The 21,215-nt window shown below is 50.3% G+C and overlaps 1 protein-coding gene across 1 annotated transcript in view; it reads left to right on the top strand.

Annotated features, from left to right (window-relative positions):
• Positions 1-1,851: 1,851 nt before the first annotated feature.
• The window catches only part of LOC137319216 (uncharacterized protein C14orf93-like), a 20,474-nt gene continuing 1,110 nt past the window's right edge, over positions 1,852-21,215 (top strand). The window contains exons 1-7 of the mRNA XM_067981521.1: positions 1,852-2,126; positions 2,200-2,335; positions 14,007-14,300; positions 16,111-16,172; positions 17,651-17,754; positions 18,613-18,725; positions 20,721-21,215. The exon at positions 20,721-21,215 is cut by the window's right edge and continues 1,110 nt beyond it. Coding sequence (XP_067837622.1) covers positions 1,852-2,126; positions 2,200-2,335; positions 14,007-14,300; positions 16,111-16,172; positions 17,651-17,754; positions 18,613-18,725; positions 20,721-21,101 — 1,365 coding nt within the window. The 3' untranslated portion in view covers positions 21,102-21,215. The remainder of the gene's footprint in view (positions 2,127-2,199; positions 2,336-14,006; positions 14,301-16,110; positions 16,173-17,650; positions 17,755-18,612; positions 18,726-20,720) is intronic.

Raw genomic sequence — 21,215 nt, 5'->3', positions numbered from 1 at the left:
GGCGTTTGATAAAGTGCCGCATAATAGACTTGTCAATAAAATTGAAGCCCATGGAATAAAGGGGCTTCAATTTGGACAAGCTGGTGGAATGGGCAGACACGTGGCAGATAAAATTTAACACAGAGAAGTGTGAGGTGAAACATTTCAGTAGGAGGAACGAGGAGAGGCAAAATAAACTGGAGGGCACAATTCTAAAAGGGGTCCAGGATCAGAGAGATCTGGGGGTGTATGTACACAAATCATTGAAGGTGGCAGGGCAGGTTGAGAAAGTGGTTTAAAAAAGCAAACGGGATCCTGGGCTTTATAAATAGAGGCATAGAGTACAAAAGTATGGAAGTTATGATGATCCTTTATAAAACACTGGTTCGACCTCAACTGGAGTATTGTGTCCAGTTCTGGGCCCCGCACTTTAGGAAAGATGTGAAGGCCTTAGAGAGGGTGCAGAGGAGATTTACTAGAATGGTCCCAGGGATGAGGGACTTTAGTTACGTGGATAGACTGGAGAAGCTGGGATTGTTCTCCTTGGAACAGAGACGGTTGAGAGGAGATTTGATCGAGGTGTTCAAAATCATGAAGGGTCCAGACAGAGTAGATAGAAAGAAACTGTTCCCATTGGTGGAAGGGTCAAGGACCAGAGGACATAGATTTAAGGTGATTGGCAAAAGAACCAAAGGTGACATGAAAAACATTTTTACCCAGCGAGTGGTTAGGATCTGGAATGCACTGCCCGAGGGAGTGGTGGAGGCAGATTCAATCATGGCCTTCAAAAGGGAACTGGATAAATACTTGAAAGGAAAAAATTTGCAGGGCTACGGGGGTCGGGCGGGGGAGTGGGACTATCTGGATTGCTCTTACAAAGAGCCAGCACGGGCTCGATGGGCTGAATGGCCTCTTTCTGTGCTGTAACCATTCTAGGATTCTACAAGCTTGCTCCTAATATAAGGGCGCGAATGTCCCACCCCCCACCCCAGGCCCTTTTAAGGCCGCAAAGTCTTAATTGCTGTTCAGTAAACACAGGGGGAGGTCAGTCAGAGTGTAATTGCTCTTTAACACCAGCAACTCCCGTTAATACAGCTGCCTTTAACGCAGTAAAAACACAAATTTGACCCCGAGCCGCATAAGGAGATATTAGGACAGGTGACCAACAGGTCGGTCAAAGAGGGAGGTTTTAAGGAGCGTCTTAACGGAGGAGAGAGAGGCGGAGGGGTTTAGGGAGGGAATTCCAGAGCTCAGTGCCGAGGCAGCTGAAGGCACGGCCGCCAATGGTGGAGCGATGGGAATCGGGGGGATGGGCGAGAGGCCGGAATTGGAGGAGCGCAGAGATCTCGGAGGGTCGTAGGGGGCTGGAGGAGGTTACAGAGATAGGGAGAGGGGGGGGCGAGGGCCATGGAGGGGATTTTAAAAGAAAGAGATGCGCCTCGAGAGGTGCGACGCACACGGCCAGTAACCTTGTCCTCCCCGTCTCTTTCAGATACTCCGAGCCCTCAAAGAGGAAAAAAAAGAAGTCCACTCGACCGGGGAAGAGGGCCGGGGGGGGGTGGGTGGGTGGGGAAGGAAGGGGTGACGGAGGGAAGCGGGAGAGAGGCGCACGAGGGCTTGGACCGCAAGGAGCGGGAAACAAGATGGCCGCGAGGGGGCCGCCCTGCTGGATGACGGCGTGAGGGGAGAAGCCGGGCAAAACACGGGTTCTCCGTGCGGCGAGATGAGCTGAGGCGGCTTCGGAGTGAGGATCGTCAGCTGGAAAAGAGGGCGGGTCTGATGCCTCCTGCGGACTTTGGATCTGGACGTCAGCCCCGGTGACCCCTGTGACCCCTGTCCCCCCCCTCCTCCGTCGCCCTCCTCTCTCAGGAAATGTCGTTCAGCGCCACGATTCTCTTCACGCCCCCGGGACGGACGGAGGGCGTTCCCGAAGCGGGGGAGGGCGAGCAGCAGCAGCAGCCGCCCCCCCTCCTCCTGCCCACCCCCATCGCGGTGGGGGGTCAGGGGGTAGCAGTGGGAGGCACCGAGCAGCTGCTCCACCTCATCTACCAGCGGCTGGAGACGGCCGCCGCCCACGCCCGCGAGGCTCTGTCCATCGCCCGCTCCAACCAGGCCATCCTGCGGGGGCTGGAGCGCGAGATCCGGAGGCTCGGGGGAGGAGGGGGGCCCCAGGCAGCCTCGCCCCCCCTCCCTTCCCCCGCCCCCCCAGCCCCCCCCCAGCCCGCACGATGTCAAGGCACCGCTGGATCTCGCCCCGCTCCCCAACGGACCCCTCCACGCCGAGGAAGAGGCCTATCGAGAGGCCAGGGCGCCAAGCGGACCGCTACAAATCCAGCCCATGGCTGCTCGCAACAGCGTATGTATATGTGCATGTACACGGCAGGTCAATCTGTCCATAATATACACGGTCCGTCATTCCCCATAATATACACGGCAGGTCAATCTGTCCGTAAAGTACACGGTCCGTCATTCCCCATAATATACACGGCAGGTCAATCTGTACATAATATACACGGTCCGTCATTCCCCATAATATACACGGCAGGTCAATCTGTCCGTAATATACACGGTCCGTCATTCCCCATAATATACACGGCAGGTCAATCTGTACATAATATACACGGTCCGTCATTCCCCGTAATATACACGGCAGGTCAATCTGTACATAATATACATGGTCCGTCATTCCCCGTAATATACACGGCAGGTCAATCTGTCCATAATATACACGGTCCGTCATTCCCCATAATATACACGGCAGGTCAATCTGTCCGTAAAGTACACGGTCCGTCATTCCCCATAATATACACGGCATGTCAATCTGTACATAATATACACGGTCCGTCATTCCCCATAATATACACGGCAGGTCAATCTGTACATAATATACACGGTCCGTCATTCCCCATAATATACACGGCAGGTCAATCTGTACATAATATACACGGTCCGTCATTCCCCGTAATATACACGGCAGGTCAATCTGTCCGTAATATACACGGTCCGTCATTCCCCACAATATACACGGCAGGTCAATCTGTCCGTAATATACACGGTCCGTCATTCCCCATAATATACACGGCAGGTCAATCTGTCCATAATATACACGGTCCGTCATTCCCCGTAATATACACGGCAGGTCAATCTGTCCGTAATATACACGGTCCGTCATTCCCCATAATATACACGGCAGGTCAATCTGTCCATAATATACACGGTCCGTCATTCCCCATAATATACACGCCAGGTCAATCTGTCCATAATATACACGGTCCGTCATTCCCCATAATATACACGCCAGGTCAATCTGTCCGTAATATACACGCCAGGTCAATCTGTCCGTAATAGACACGGTCCGTCATTCCCCATAATATACACAGTCCACTATCTCCCATAATATACACAGGGGCTGCTATTCTCTTTAATATACACAGGGGCTGCTATTCTCTTTAATATACACAGGGGCTGCTATTCTCTGTAATATACACAGGGGCTGCTATTCTCTTTAATATACACAGGGGCTGCTATTCTCTTTAATATACACAGGGGCTGCTATTCTCTTTAATATACACCGGGACTGCTATTCCCTATAATATACACAGAGGCTGCTATTCCCTATAGTATACACAGAGGCTGCTATTCCCTATAATATACACAGAGTCTGCTATTCTCTGTAATGTACACAGAGGCTGCTATTCTCTATAATATACACAGAGGCTGCTATTCTCAATAATATACACAGGGACTGCTATTTTCTATAATATACACAGGGGCTGCTATTTTCTATAATATTCACAGGGACTGCTATTTTCTATAATATACACAGGGGCTGCTATTCTCTATAATATACACAGGGGCTGCTATTCTCTATAATATACACAGAGGCTGCTATTCTCTGTAATGTACACAGAGGCTGCTATTCTCTATAATGTACACAGAGGCTGCTATTCTCTATAATATACACAGAGGCTGCTATTCCCTATAATATACACAGAGTCTGCTATTCTCTGTAATGTACACAGAGGCTGCTATTCTCTATAATATACACAGAGGCTGCTATTCTCAATAATATACACAGGGACTGCTATTTTCTATAATATACACAGGGGCTGCTATTTTCTATAATATTCACAGGGACTGCTATTTTCTATAATATACACAGGGGCTGCTATTCTCTATAATATACACAGGGGCTGCTATTCTCTATAATATACACAGAGGCTGCTATTCTCTGTAATGTACACAGAGGCTGCTATTCTCTATAATGTACACAGAGGCTGCTATTCTCTATAATATACACAGGGGCTGCTATTCTCTGTAATGTACACAGAGGCTGCTATTCTCTGTAATGTACACAGGGGCTGCTATTCTCTATAATATACACAGAGGCTGCTATTCTCTGTAATATACACCGGGACTGCTATTCTCTATAATATACACAGAGGCTGCTATTCCCTATAATATACACAGGGACTGCTATTCTCTATAATATACACAGGGGCTGCTATTCTCTGTAATATACACAGAGGCTGCTATTCTCTGTAATGTACACAGGGGCTGCTATTCTCTGTAATGTACACAGGGGCTGCTATTCTCTATAATATACACAGAGGCTGCTATTCTCTGTAATATACACCGGGACTGCTATTCTCTATAATATACACAGGGGCTGCTATTCTCTGTAATGTACACAGGGGCTGCTATTCTCTATAATATACACAGAGGCTGCTATTCTCTGTAATATACACCGGGACTGCTATTCTCTATAATATACACAGGGGCTGCTATTCTCTATAATATACACAGGGACTGCTATTCTCTATAATATACACAGAGGCTGCTATTCCCTATAATATACACAGGGACTGCTATTCTCTATAATATACACAGGGGCTGCTATTCTCTGTAATATACACAGAGGCTGCTATTCTCTGTAATGTACACAGGGGCTGCTATTCTCTATAATATACACAGAGGCTGCTATTCTCTGTAATATACACTGGGGCTGCTATTCTCTATAATATACTCAGAGGCTGCCATTCTCTGTAATGTACACAGAGGCTGCTATTCCCTATAATATACACAGGGACTGCTATTCTCTATAATATACACAGGGACTGCTATTCTCTATAATATACCCAGGGACTGCTATTCTCTGTAATGTACACAGGGGCTGCTATTCTCTATAATATACTCAGAGGCTGCTATTCTCTGTAATGTACACAGAGGCTGCTATTCCCTATAATATACACAGAGGCTGCTATTCTCTGTAATATACACAGAGGCTGCTATTCCCTGTAATGTACACAGGGGCTGCTATTCTCTATAATATACACAGGGGCTGCTATTCCCTATAATATACACAGAGGCTGCTATTCCCTATAATATACACAGAGGCTGCTATTCCCTATAATATACACAGAGTCTGCTATTGTCTGTAATGTACACAGAGGCTGCTATTCTCTATAATATACACAGAGGCTGCTATTCTCTATAATATACACAGGGACTGCTATTCTCTATAATATACACAGGGACTGCTATTCTCTATAATATACACAGGGGCTGCTATTCTCTATAATATACACAGGGGCTGCTATTCTCTATAATATGCACAGGGACTGCTATTCTCTGTAATATACACAGGGGCTGCTATTCCCTATAATATACTCAGAGGCTGCTATTCTCTGTAATATACACAGGGACTGCTATTCCCTGTAATGTACACAGAGGCTGCTATTCTCTGTAATGTACACAGGGGCTGCTATTCCCTGTAATGTACACAGGGGCTGCTATTCTCTGTAATATACACAGGGGCTGCTATTCTCTGTAATATACACAGGGGCTGCTATTCTCTGTAATATACACAGGGGCTGCTATTCTCTGTAATGTACACAGGGGCTGCTATTCTCTGTAATGTACACAGAGGCTGCTATTCTCTGTAATGTACACAGAGGCTGCTATTCTCTGTAATGTACACAGGGGCTGCTATTCTCTATAATATACACAGAGGCTGCTATTCTCTGTAATGTACACAGAGGCTGCTATTCTCTGTAATATACACAGGGGCTGCTATTCTCTGTAATGTACACAGGGGCTGCTATTCTCTGTAATGTACACAGGGGCTGCTATTCTCTATAATATACACAGAGGCTGCTATTCTCTATAATATACACAGGGGCTGCTATTCCCTGTAATGTACACAGGGGCTGCTATTCTCTGTAATGTACACAGGGGCTGCTATTCCCTGTAATATACACAGGGACTGCTATTCTCTATAATATACACAGGGGCTGCTATTCTCTGTAATATACACAGAGGCTGCTATTCCCTGTAATGTACACAGGGGCTGCTATTCTCTGTAATATACACAGGGGCTGCTATTCTCTATAATATACACAGGGGCTGCTATTCCCTGTAATATGCACAGGGACTGCTATTCTCTGTAATATACACAGGGGCTGCTATTCTCTGTAATATACACAGGGGCTGCTATTCTCTATAATATACACAGGGGCTGCTATTCTCTGTAATGTACACAGGGGCTGCTATTCTCTGTAATATACACAGGGGCTGCTATTCCCTGTAATATACACAGGGACTGCTATTCTCTATAATATACACAGGGGCTGCTATTCTCTGTAATATACACAGAGGCTGCTATTCTCTGTAATATACACAGGGGCTGCTATTCCCTGTAATATACACAGGGACTGCTATTCTCTATAATATACACAGGGGCTGCTATTCTCTGTAATATACACAGAGGCTGCTATTCCCTGTAATGTACACAGGGGCTGCTATTCTCTGTAATATACACAGGGGCTGCTATTCTCTATAATATACACAGGGGCTGCTATTCCCTGTAATATGCACAGGGACTGCTATTCTCTGTAATATACACAGGGGCTGCTATTCTCTGTAATATACACAGGGGCTGCTATTCTCTGTAATGTACACAGAGGCTGCTATTCTCTGTAATGTACACAGAGGCTGCTATTCTCTGTAATGTACACAGGGGCTGCTATTCTCTATAATATACACAGGGGCTGCTATTCTCTGTAATGTACACAGAGGCTGCTATTCTCTATAATGTACACAGAGGCTGCTATTCTCTACAATATACACAGGGACTGCTATTCTCTGTAATGTACACAGGGGCTGCTATTCTCTGTAATGTACACAGAGGCTGCTATTCTCTGTAATGTACACAGAGGCTGCTATTCTCTATAATATACACAGGGGCTGCTATTCTCTGTAATGTACACAGAGGCTGCTATTCTCTGTAATGTACACAGGGGCTGCTATTCTCTATAATATACACAGAGGCTGCTATTCTCTATAATATACACAGGGGCTGCTATTCCCTGTAATGTACACAGGGGCTGCTATTCTCTGTAATGTACACAGGGGCTGCTATTCTCTGTAATGTACACAGGGGCTGCTATTCTCTATAATATACTCAGAGGCTGCTATTCCCTATAATATACACAGGGGCTGCTATTCTCTATAATATACACAGGGGCTGCTATTCTCTATAATATACACAGGGGCTGCTATTCTCTATAATATACACAGAGGCTGCTATTCTCTATAATATACACAGGGGCTGCTATTCTCTACAATATACACAGGGACTGCTATTCTCTGTAATGTACACAGGGGCTGCTATTCTCTACAATATACACAGGGACTGCTATTCTCTGTAATGTACACAGGGGCTGCTATTCTCTGTAATGTACACAGAGGCTGCTATTCTCTGTAATGTACACAGAGGCTGCTATTCTCTATAATATACACAGGGGCTGCTATTCTCTGTAATGTACACAGAGGCTGCTATTCTCTGTAATGTACACAGAGGCTGCTATTCTCTGTAATGTACACAGGGGCTGCTATTCTCTATAATATACACAGAGGCTGCTATTCTCTGTAATGTACACAGAGGCTGCTATTCTCTGTAATATACACAGGGGCTGCTATTCTCTGTAATGTACACAGGGGCTGCTATTCTCTGTAATGTACACAGGGGCTGCTATTCTCTATAATATACACAGAGGCTGCTATTCTCTATAATATACACAGGGGCTGCTATTCCCTGTAATGTACACAGGGGCTGCTATTCTCTGTAATGTACACAGGGGCTGCTATTCCCTGTAATATACACAGGGACTGCTATTCTCTATAATATACACAGGGGCTGCTATTCTCTGTAATATACACAGAGGCTGCTATTCCCTGTAATGTACACAGGGGCTGCTATTCTCTGTAATATACACAGGGGCTGCTATTCTCTATAATATACACAGGGGCTGCTATTCCCTGTAATATGCACAGGGACTGCTATTCTCTGTAATATACACAGGGGCTGCTATTCTCTGTAATATACACAGGGGCTGCTATTCTCTATAATATACACAGGGGCTGCTATTCTCTGTAATGTACACAGGGGCTGCTATTCTCTGTAATATACACAGGGGCTGCTATTCCCTGTAATATACACAGGGACTGCTATTCTCTATAATATACACAGGGGCTGCTATTCTCTGTAATATACACAGAGGCTGCTATTCTCTGTAATATACACAGGGGCTGCTATTCCCTGTAATATACACAGGGACTGCTATTCTCTATAATATACACAGGGGCTGCTATTCTCTGTAATATACACAGAGGCTGCTATTCCCTGTAATGTACACAGGGGCTGCTATTCTCTGTAATATACACAGGGGCTGCTATTCTCTATAATATACACAGGGGCTGCTATTCCCTGTAATATGCACAGGGACTGCTATTCTCTGTAATATACACAGGGGCTGCTATTCTCTGTAATATACACAGGGGCTGCTATTCTCTGTAATGTACACAGAGGCTGCTATTCTCTGTAATGTACACAGAGGCTGCTATTCTCTGTAATGTACACAGGGGCTGCTATTCTCTATAATATACACAGGGGCTGCTATTCTCTGTAATGTACACAGAGGCTGCTATTCTCTATAATGTACACAGAGGCTGCTATTCTCTACAATATACACAGGGACTGCTATTCTCTGTAATGTACACAGGGGCTGCTATTCTCTGTAATGTACACAGAGGCTGCTATTCTCTGTAATGTACACAGAGGCTGCTATTCTCTATAATATACACAGGGGCTGCTATTCTCTGTAATGTACACAGAGGCTGCTATTCTCTGTAATGTACACAGGGGCTGCTATTCTCTATAATATACACAGAGGCTGCTATTCTCTATAATATACACAGGGGCTGCTATTCCCTGTAATGTACACAGGGGCTGCTATTCTCTGTAATGTACACAGGGGCTGCTATTCTCTGTAATGTACACAGGGGCTGCTATTCTCTATAATATACTCAGAGGCTGCTATTCCCTATAATATACACAGGGGCTGCTATTCTCTATAATATACACAGGGGCTGCTATTCTCTATAATATACACAGGGGCTGCTATTCTCTATAATATACACAGAGGCTGCTATTCTCTATAATATACACAGGGGCTGCTATTCCCTGTAATGTACACAGGGGCTGCTATTCCCTGTAATGTACACAGAGGCTGCTATTCTCTGTAATGTACACAGAGGCTGCTATTCTCTATAATATACACAGGGGCTGCTATTCTCTATAATATACACAGAGGCTGCTATTCCCTGTAATGTACACAGGGGCTGCTATTCCCTGTAATGTACACAGAGGTTGCTATTCCCTGTAATGTACACAGGGGCTGCTATTCTCTATAATATACACAGAGGCTGCTATTCTCTGTAATATACACAGAGGCTGCTATTCTCTGTAATGTACACAGAGGCTGCTATTCTCTATAATATACACAGAGGCTGCTATTCTCTGTAATATACACAGAGGCTGCTATTCTCTGTAATGTACACAGAGGCTGCTATTCTCTATAATATACACAGAGGCTGCTATTCTCTGTAATGTACACAGAGGCTGCTATTCTCTGTAATGTACACAGAGGCTGCTATTCTCTATAATATACTCAGAGGCTGCTATTCTCTATAATATACTCAGAGGCTGCTATTCTCTGTAATGTACACAGGGGCTGCTATTCTCTGTAATGTACACAGAGGCTGCTATTCTCTATAATATACACAGGGGCTGCTATTCTCTATAATATACACAGAGACTGCTATTCTCTGTACTGTACACAGAGGCTGCTATTCTCTATAATATACACAGGGACTGCTATTCTCTATAATATACACAGAGGCTGCTATTCTCTATAATATACACAGAGGCTGCTATTCTCTGTAATATACACAGAGGCTGCTATTCCCTATAATATACACAGAGGCTGCTATTCCCTATAATATACACAGAGGCTGCTATTCTCTGTAATATACACAGGGACTGCTATTCTCTATAATATACACAGAGGCTGCTATTCTCTGTAATGTACACAGGGACTGCTATTCTCTATAATATACACAGAGGCTGCTATTCTCTGTAATGTACACAGGGGCTGCTATTCTCTATAATATACACAGAGGCTGCTATTCTCTGTAATGTACACAGGGACTGCTATTCTCTATAATATACACAGGGGCTGCTATTCTCTATAATATACACAGGGGCTGCTATTCTCTGTAATGTACACAGAGGCTGCTATTCTCTATAATATACACAGGGACTGCTATTCTCTATAATATACACAGGGGCTGCTATTCCCTATAATATACACAGGGGCTGCTATTCTCTGTAATGTACACAGGGGCTGCTATTCTCTATAATATACATAGGGGCTGCTATTCTCTGTAATGTACACAGGGGCTGCTATTCCCTATAATATACACAGGGGCTGCTATTCTCTGTAATGTACACAGAGGCTGCTATTCTCTATAATATACACAGGGACTGCTATTCTCTATAATATACACAGGGACTGCTATTCTCTGTAATGTACACAGAGGCTGCTATTCTCTATAATATACACAGGGACTGCTATTCTCTATAATATACACAGAGGCTGCTATTCTCTGTAATGTGCACAGGGACTGCTATTCTCTATAATATACACAGGGGCTGCTATTCTCTATAATATACACAGGGGCTGCTATTCTCTGTAATGTACACAGAGGCTGCTATTCTCTATAATATACACAGGGACTGCTATTCTCTATAATATACACAGGGGCTGCTATTCCCTATAATATACACAGGGGCTGCTATTCTCTGTCATGTACACAGGGGCTGCTATTCTCTATAATATACACAGGGGCTGCTATTCTCTGTAATGTACACAGGGGCTGCTATTCCCTATAATATACACAGGGGCTGCTATTCTCTGTAATGTACACAGAGGCTGCTATTCTCTATAATATACACAGGGACTGCTATTCTCTATAATATACACAGGGACTGCTATTCTCTGTAATGTACACAGAGGCTGCTATTCTCTATAATATACACAGGGGCTGCTATTCTCTATAATATACACAGGGGCTGCTATTCTCTGTAATATACACAGGGGCTGCTATTCTCTGTAATGTACACAGAGGCTGCTATTCTCTATAATATACACAGGGGCTGCTATTCTCTGTAATATACACAGGGGCTGCTATTCTCTATAATATACACAGAGGCTGCTATTCTCTGTAATATACACAGGGGCTGCTATTCTCTGTACTGTACACAGAGGCTGCTATTCTCTATAATATACACAGAGGCTGCTATTCTCTGTAATGTACACAGAGGCTGCTATTCTCTGTAATATACACAGGGGCTGCTATTCTCTGTACTGTACACAGAGGCTGCTATTCTCTATAATATACACAGAGGCTGCTATTCTCTGTAATGTACACAGAGGCTGCTATTCTCTATAATATACACAGGGGCTGCTATTCTCTATAATATACACAGGGGCTGCTATTCTCTATAATATACACAGAGGCTGCTATTCTCTATAATATACACAGAGGCTGCTATTCTCTGTAATGTACACAGGGGCTGCTATTCTCTGTACTGTACACAGGGGCTGCTATTCTCTATAATATACACTGAGGCTGCTATTCCCTGTAATGTACACAGGGGCTGCTATTCTCTGTAATGTACACAGAGGCTGCTATTCTCTATAACATACACAGGGGCTGCTATTCTCTATAATATACACAGGGGCTGCTATTCTCTGTAATATACACAGGGACTGCTATTCTCTATAATATACACTGAGGCTGCTATTCTCAGTAATGTACACAGAGGCTGCTATTCTCTGTAATATACACAGAGGCTGCTATTCTCTATAATGTACACAGGGGCTGCTATTCTCTATAATATACACAGGGGCTGCTATTCTCTATCATATACACAGGGACTGCTATTCCCTGTAATGTACACAGGGGCTGCTATTCCCTATAATATACACAGGGGCTGCTATTCTCTGTAATATACACAGGGGCTGCTATTCTCTATAATATACACAGAGGCTGCTATTCTCTGTAATATACACAGAGGCTGCTATTCTCTGTAATGTACACAGGGGCTGCTATTCTCTATAATATACACAGGGGCTGCTATTCTCTATAATAGACACAGAGGCTGCTATTCTCTGTAATGTACACAGGGGCTGCTATTCTCTATAATATACACAGGGGCTGCTATTCCCTGTAATGTACACAGGGGCTGCTATTCTCTATAATATACACAGGGGCTGCTATTCTCTGTAATATACACAGGGGCTGCTATTCTCTATAATATACACAGAGGCTGCTATTCTCTGTAATGTACACAGGGGTTGCTATTCTCTATAATATACACAGGGGCTGCTATTCTCTATAATATACACAGGGGCTGCTATTCTCTATAATAGACACAGAGGCTGCTATTCTCTGTAATGTACACAGGGGTTGCTATTCTCTATAATATACACAGGGGCTGCTATTCTCTATAATATACACAGGGGCTGCTATTCTCTATAATATACACAGGGGCTGCTATTCTCTATAATATACACAGAGGCTGCTATTCTCTGTAATATACACAGAGGCTGCTATTCTCTGTAATGTACACAGGGGTTGCTATTCTCTATAATATACACAGGGGCTGCTATTCTCTATAATATACACAGGGGCTGCTATTCTCTATAATATACACAGGGGCTGCTATTCTCTATAATATACACAGAGGCTGCTATTCTCTGTAATGTACACAGGGGCTGCTATTCTCTATAATATACACAGGGGCTGCTATTCTCTATAATAGACACAGAGGCTGCTATTCTCTGTAATATACACAGAGGCTGCTATTCTCTGTAATGTACACAGGGGCTGCTATTCTCTATAATATACACAGGGGCTGCTATTCTCTATAATAGACACAGAGGCTGCTATTCTCTGTAATGTACACAGGGGCTGCTATTCTCTATAATATACACAGGGGCTGCTATTCCCTGTAATGTACACAGGGGCTGCTATTCTCTATAATATACACAGGGGCTGCTATTCTCTGTAATATACACAGGGGCTGCTATTCTCTATAATATACACAGAGGCTGCTATTCTCTGTAATGTACACAGGGGTTGCTATTCTCTATAATATACACAGGGGCTGCTATTCTCTATAATATACACAGGGGCTGCTATTCTCTATAATAGACACAGAGGCTGCTATTCTCTGTAATGTACACAGGGGTTGCTATTCTCTATAATATACACAGGGGCTGCTATTCTCTATAATATACACAGGGGCTGCTATTCTCTATAATATACACAGGGGCTGCTATTCTCTATAATATACACAGAGGCTGCTATTCTCTGTAATATACACAGAGGCTGCTATTCTCTGTAATGTACACAGGGGTTGCTATTCTCTATAATATACACAGGGGCTGCTATTCTCTATAATATACACAGGGGCTGCTATTCTCTATAATATACACAGGGGCTGCTATTCTCTATAATATACACAGAGGCTGCTATTCTCTGTACTGTACACAGGGGCTGCTATTCTCTGTAATGTGCGCCCGCCATGTATCACCTTTCCCGTTGTTCCCCTCCGACAGGCATGTGACTCCTGCAGCACCGTTCCCTCCCCAGTGCAGAGGATTGTGACCCCCCCCCTGTGCCGACAGCCCCCTCCGTGCCAGGACCCCCGAGGGGGAGGGGACCCAGATGCGGAGATCCATCCTGAGCCCTCCCAGGGATCGGAGGACTCGATGGGCTCCAACCTAATACTGATTGAGGACATATTTCATTCCACCTTCACCGGCAGTTATCCAGGAACGACCGGCTTCTCCGGGCCCTCGAGGTGCAGCGGCCTAAAGAACTCCCGCAGGAAGAGAGATGTGGTGCTGTCGGTGAGATTAACCCTCCAATTACACACCCTCCCCACACAGACCACACACCAGGAGTCATTCACCGACCCTCCGACAGTGCAGTGCTCCCTCAGTACCGACCCTCCGACAGTGCGGCGCTCCCTCAGTACCGACCCTCCGACAGTGCGGCTCTCCCTCAGTACCGACCCTCCGACAGTGCGGCCCTCCCTCAGTACCGACCCTCCGACAGTGCGGCGCTCCCTCAGTACTGACCCTCCGACAGTGCGGCGCTCCCTCAGTACTGACCCTCCGACAGTGCGGCGCTCCCTCAGTACTGACCCTCCGACAGTGCGGCGCTCCCTCAGTACTGACCCTCCGACAGTGCGGCGCTCCCTCAGTACGGACCCTCCGACAGTGCGGCGCTCCCTCAGTACCGACCCTCCGACAGTGCGGCTCTCCCTCAGTACCGACCCTCCGACAGTGCGGCGCTCCCTCAGTACTGACCCTCCGACAGTGCGGCCCTCCCTCAGTACTGACCCTCCGACAGTGCGGCGCTCCCTCAGTACTGACACTCCGACAGTGCGGCGCTCCCTCAGTACTGACCCTCCGACAGTGCGGCGCTCCCTCAGTACTGACCCTCCGACAGTGCGGCGCTCCCTCAGTACCGACCCTCCGACAGTGCGGCGCTCCCTCAGTACTGACCCTCCGACAGTGCGGCGCTCCCTCAGTACTGACCCTCCGACAGTGCGGCGCTCCCTCAGTACTGACCCTCCGACAGTGCGGCGCTCCCTCAGTACTGACCCTCCGACAGTGCGGCGCTCCCTCAGTACTGACCCTCCGACAGTGCGGCCCTCCCTCAGTACTGACCCTCCGACAGTGCGGCGCTCCCTCAGTACTGACCCTCCGACAGTGCGGCGCTCCCTCAGTACTGACCCTCCGACAGTGCGGCGCTCCCTCAGTACTGACCCTCCGACAGTGCGGCGCTCCCTCAGTACTGACCCTCCGACAGTGCGGCGCTCCCTCAGTACTGACCCTCCGACAGTGCGGCGCTCCCTCAGTACCGACCCTCCGACAGTGCGGCGCTCCCTCAGTACTGACCCTCCGACAGTGCGGCGCTCCCTCAGTACCGACCCTCCGACAGTGCGGCGCTCCCTCGGTACCGACCCTCCGACAGTGCGGCGCTCCCTCGGTACCGACCCTCCGACAGTGCGGCGCTCCCTCGGTACTGACCCTCCGACAGTGCGGCCCTCCCTCAGTACTGACCCTCCGACAGTGCGGCGCTCCCTCAGTACCGACCCTCCGACAGTGCGGCGCTCCCTCGGTACTGACCCTCCGACAGTGCGGCGCTCCCTCGGTACTGACCCTCCGACAGTGCGGCGCTCCCTCAGTACTGACCCTCCGACAGTGCGGCGCTCCCTCAGTACTGACCCTCCGACAGTGCGGCGCTCCCTCGGTACTAACCCTCCGACAGTGCGGCCCTCCCTCAGTACTGACCCTCCGACAGTGCGGCCCTCCCTCAGTACTGGGCACCTGAGAATGTCGGCCTGGATGGCGGGGCTCAGGTCTGTGGAGTGTGTGGGGCCCGACCCCCCGATCTCCTGACTCAGGCGGGGGGAGTGCGGACACTTTAAAATCTGCTGTCTAACGTTGGGGTCCCTTCAAGTGCCCAGACAGTGAGTGTCTGCAGGATTATTTGACCGTGGGGTGAGTGCATCGGGCCGATTGTGTCCTCACCTGCCTCCCGTCCCCTGTCCAGACACCGGGAGTCCCCGATTACTGCACTCCACCCGTCACACATTGCTGCCTGTTTCTGCCCCCACTTCTCTAAAATAAAACTCTCGCTCTCCCGCAGAAAATGGTGCACAATATCCACAATCACGTGTCGAACGACCGGAGGTTTAACGGCTCCGAGAGGTGAGTGTGTCGGTCTCCCCGTGCGGGCCTAGCGTTCACCGGCAGAGGAGGGTGGCCTGTGGATCGGGCACTGGTGTCCGTTACCCGCGAGAGGGCACGGGGCGAGGGCACCCCCTTGTTTATTACAAGCACTCGCTGACATTGGTGACAGTGCCGGGGCGGGGGGGGGGGGGTGAGTGTGACAGTGTGGGCGTGACGGTCTGGGCGTGACCGTGTGGGCGTGACTGAGTGTGACGGTCTGGGCGTGACTGTGAGTGTGACGGTGTGGGCGTGACGGTGTGGGCGTGACTGTGAGTGTGACGGTGTGGGCATGACCGTGTGAGTGTGACAGTGTGGGCATGACAGTGTGAGTGTGACAGTGAGTGTGACGGTGTGGGCGTGACAGTGTGAGCGTGACAGTGAGTGTGACAGTGTGGGCATGACAGTGTGAGTGTGACAGTGAGTGTGACAGTGTGGGCGTGACAGTGTCAGTGTGACAGTGAGTGTGACGGTGTGGGCATGACAGTGTGAGTGTGACAGTGAGTGTGACGGTGTGGGCGTGACAGTGTGGGCGTGACAGTGTGAGTGTGACAGTGAGTGTGACAGTGAGTGTGACGGTGTGAGTGTGACAGTGAGTGTGACGGTGTGGGCGTGACAGTGTGAGTGTGACAGTGAGTGTGACAGTGAGTGTGAGTGTGACAGTGTGGGCGTGACCGTGTGAGTGTGACAGTGTGGGCGTGACCGTGTGAGTGTGACAGTGTGGGTGTGACCGTGTGAGTGTGACTGTGAGTGTGACGGTGTGGGCGTGACAGTGTGAGTGTGACAGTGAGTGTGACGGTGTGGGCGTGACAGTGTGAGTGTGATGGTGTGAGTGTGACAGTGAGTGTGACGGTGTGGGCGTGACAGTGTGAGTGTGACAGTGAGTGTGAGTGTGACGGTGTGAGTGTGACAGTGTGGGCGTGACCGTGTGAGTGTGACTGTGAGTGACCGTGTGAGTGTGACAGTGTGGGCGTGACCGTGTGAGTGTGACTGTGAGTGACCGTGTGAGTGTGACAGTGTGGGCGTGACCGTGTGAGTGTGACTGTGAGTGTGACAGTGTGGGCGTGACCGTGTGAGTGTGACTGTGAGTGTGACTGTGAGTGTGACAGTGTGGGCGTGACTGTGTGAGTGTGACTGTGAGTGTGACCGTCTGGGCACAGGCTTGGGATTATGGGGCTCGAGTCCCCGTCCACTCCCCTGGTCCGACAAATGTCTTCTCCTCTGCTCTCCCGCCTCCCCCTCCCCCCTCCCCCTCCCCCTCCCCCTCCCCCTCCCCCCCCTCCCCCCCTCCCCCTCCCCCTCCCCCCCCTCCCCCCTCCCCCTCCCCCCCCCCCTCCCCCTCCCCCCTCCCCCTCCCCCTCCTCCCCCCTCCTCCCCCTCCCCCTCCCCAGCCCACCGACCGCTTCCCCCCCGCGACACAGTGACGGGTCCTTGACCCATTTCTGCTTTTCCTGCGGCAGCATCAAGTCCTCCTGGAATATCTGTGTGGTGAAGTACCTGGTGGAGAAACTAAAAACCCAACTGGCCCTGAGTCACCATCACTACACTGACAAGGAGCTCAAAGGTAGGTCCTGTGTTCAGGGGGAGGGCGGACGGTCTCGGGGTGGGGGGACGGTCTCGGGGGAGGGGAGACAGTCTCGGGGAGGGGGGACGGTCTCGGGGAGGGGGGACGGTCTCGGGGAGGGGGGACGGTCTCGGGGTGGGGGGACGGTCCCGGGGGAGGGCGATGACCCCTCAGTATTGGGGGAGAGTGAGGGGGTGTGTCCGAGGGGCGATGACCCCTCAGTATCGGGGGGAGAGTGAGGGGGGGTGTTCGAGGGGCCATGACCCCTCAGTATCGGGGGGAGAGTGAGGGGGGGTGTTCGAGGGGCAATGACCCCTCAGTATCGGGGGGAGAGTGAGGGGGGGTGTTCGAGGGGCGATGACCCCTCAGTATCGGGGGGAGAGTGAGGGGGAGTGTTCGAGGGGCGATGACCCCTCAGTATCGGGGGGAGAGTGAGGGGGGTGTTCGAGGGGCAATGACCCCTCAGTATCGGGGGGAGAGTGAGGGGGGTGTTCGAGGGGCAATGACCCCTCAGTATCGGGGGGAGAGTGAGGGGGAGTGTTCGAGGGGCGATGACCCCTCAGTATCGGGGGGAGAGTGAGGGGGGTGTTCGAGGGGCAATGACCCCTCAGTATCGGGGGGGAGAGTGAGGGGGGTGTTCGAGGGGCGATGTACCCTCAGTATTGGGGGAGAGTGAGGGGGGTGTTCGAGGGGCGATGACCCTCAGTATCGGGGGGAGAGTGAGGGGGGTGTTCGAGGGGCGATGACCCCAGTCCGCCCCCTCCCTCGCGAGGCGCTGCGTCTCTCCGTGTTCTTGCCCCCCTCGCCGCGGAGCCCCCTCAGATTGATGGAGAGCTGACCGGCTGCTCCTTCCCCCAGGGGCGTGTGTGGCTTACTTCCTGACCAAGAGGCGAGAGTATCGGAACGCCATGAACCCCTACAAGAGCCTGAAGGAGCGGGAGGAGAAGAAACTCCGGAGCCGACGGTACCGGGTGAGTGGACACCGTGGGTTAGGGGCAGAGGGTTAGACTGGGTCGGGGGGGTTACACAGGGTCAGGGGGGTTATACAGGGTCAGGGGCTTGGGAAGGGGTTTGGTCCATTGGGATTGTGTGCAGTGGGAGTGAATGGGAAGGGGTTTGGTCCATTGGGATTGTGTACAGTGGGAGTGAATGGGAAGGGGTTTGGTCCATTGGGATTGTGTACAGTGGGAGTGAATGGGAAGGGGTTTGGTCCATTGGGATTGTGTACAGTGGGAGTGAATGGGAAGGGGTCGGGTCCATTGGGATTGTGTACAGTGGGGAGTGAATGGGAAGGGGTTTGGTCCATTGGGATTGTGTACAGTGGGAGTGAATGGGAAGGGGTTTGGTCCATTGGGATTGTGTACGGTGGGAGTGAATGGGAAGGGGTCGGGTCCATTGGGATTGTGTACAGAGGGAGTGAATGGGAAGGGGTTTGGTCCATTGGGATTGTGTACAGTGGGAGTGAATGGGAAGGGGTTTGGTCCATTGGGATTGTGTACGGTGGGAGAGAATGGGAAGGGGTCGGGTCCATTGGGATTGTGTACAGTGGGAGTGAATGGGAAGGGGTCGGGTCCATTGGGATTGTGTACAGTGGGAGTGAATGGGAAGGGGTCGGGTCCATTGGGATTGTGTACAGTGGGAGTGAATGGGAAGGGGTCGGGTCCATTGGGATTGTGTACGGTGGGAGTGAACGGGAAGGGGTCGGGTCCATTGGGATTGTGTACAGTGGGAGTGAATGGGAAGGGGTCGGGTCCATTGGGATTGTGTACGGTGGGAGAGAATGGGAAGGGGTCGGGTCCATTGGGATTGTGTACAGTGGGAGTGAATGGGAAGGGGTCGGGTCCATTGGGATTGTGTACAGTGGGAGTGAATGGGAAGGGGTCGGGTCCATTGGGATTGTGTACAGTGGGAGTGAATGGGAAGGGGTCGGGTCCATTGGGATTGTGTACAGTGGGAGTGAATGGGAAGGGGTTTGGTCCATTGGGATTGTGTACAGTGGGAGTGAACGGGAAGGGGTCGGGTCCATTGGGATTGTGTACAGTGGGAGTGAACGGGAAGGGGTCGGGTCCATTGGGATTGTGTACAGTGGGAGTGAACGGGAAGGGGTCGGGTCCATTGGGATTGTGTACAGTGGGAGTGAACGGGAAGGGGTCGGGTCCATTGGGATTGTGTACAGTGGGAGTGAACGGGAAGGGGTCGGGTCCATTGGGATTGTGTACAGTGGGAGTGAACGGGAAGGGGTCGGGTCCATTGGGATTGTGTACAGTGGGAGTGAACGGGAAGGGGTCGGGTCCATTGGGATTGTGTACAGTGGGAGTGAATGGGAAGGGGTTTGGTCCATTGGGATTGTGTACAGTGGGAGTGAATGGGAAGGGGTCGGGTCCATTGGGATTGTGTACAGTGGGAGTGAACGGGAAGGGGTCGGGTCCATTGGGATTGTGTGCAGTGGGAGTGAATGGGAAGGGGTCGGGTCCATTGGGATTGTGTACAGTGGGAGTGAACGGGAAGGGGTCGGGTCCATTGGGATTGTGTACAGTGGGAGTGAACGGGAAGGGGTCGGGTCCATTGGGATTGTGTACAGTGGGAGTGAACGGGAAGGGGTCGGGTCCATTGGGATTGTGTACGGTGGGAGTGAACGGGAAGGGGTCGGGTCCATTGGGATTGTGTACGGTGGGAGTGAACGGGAAGGGGTCGGGTCCATTGGGATTGTGTACGGTGGGAGTGAATGGGAAGGGGTCGGGTCCATTGGGATTGTGTACAGTGGGAGTGAACGGGAAGGGGTCGGGTCCATTGGGATTGTGTACAGTGGGAGTGAACGGGAAGGGGTCGGGTCCATTGGGATTGTGTGCAGTGGGACCCGACTCCTACACCATATCTCGACCTCTTTGACCCTGCTCCCTGTGACCCCGACTGACCCTTGCCCCCTCTCTCTCTCTCTCTCTCTCTCTCTCTCCTTGACCTTTCAGCTCTTTGGTTCCCGCTCGGCCATTGTGCGTCTGTTCGGCCCGGACGACCAGCGGCTGTGGGAGGGGGCGAGTGAGGAGCTGATGTCCGACGAGGAGGACAGCCCGCTGGAGCCCGGAGTCTGGGTGGCCCGCTCCCCCCCCTTCCGCTCGGCCGAGCTCAGCGACCTCTGCCGGCGACTGGATGCCAACTCGAAGCACGGCCTCAGGCCCAACCGGGTCTACGGGCCCCCCTCGGACCGCCTGCCCTCGGCCGAGGTGGGGCTGCTCCCCCCCCGGCTGATCTGCCACCGCCTGGAGGGGGAGGACGGGGAGGAGGAGGAGGAGGAGGAGGGAGGGGCCGAGAACCACCCTTACGTGGAGGTCAAAGTGGAGAAGGACTAGGGGGAGGAGGGGGCTGGGGCGGGGGAGGAGAGGGGTTGGGGAAGGGGAGGAGGAAGCGGAGGGAGGAGGAATGAATGGGAGAGGATGGGAAGGGGAGGAGGAAGAGGAGGATGA

This window comes from Heptranchias perlo, unplaced genomic scaffold (genome assembly GCF_035084215.1).
Source record: "Heptranchias perlo isolate sHepPer1 unplaced genomic scaffold, sHepPer1.hap1 HAP1_SCAFFOLD_763, whole genome shotgun sequence".
NCBI classification, from domain to species: Eukaryota; Metazoa; Chordata; class Chondrichthyes; order Hexanchiformes; family Hexanchidae; genus Heptranchias; species Heptranchias perlo.
Note: the sequence above shows the minus strand (reverse complement) of the source record. Positions and strands in the feature narration are given on the sequence as shown.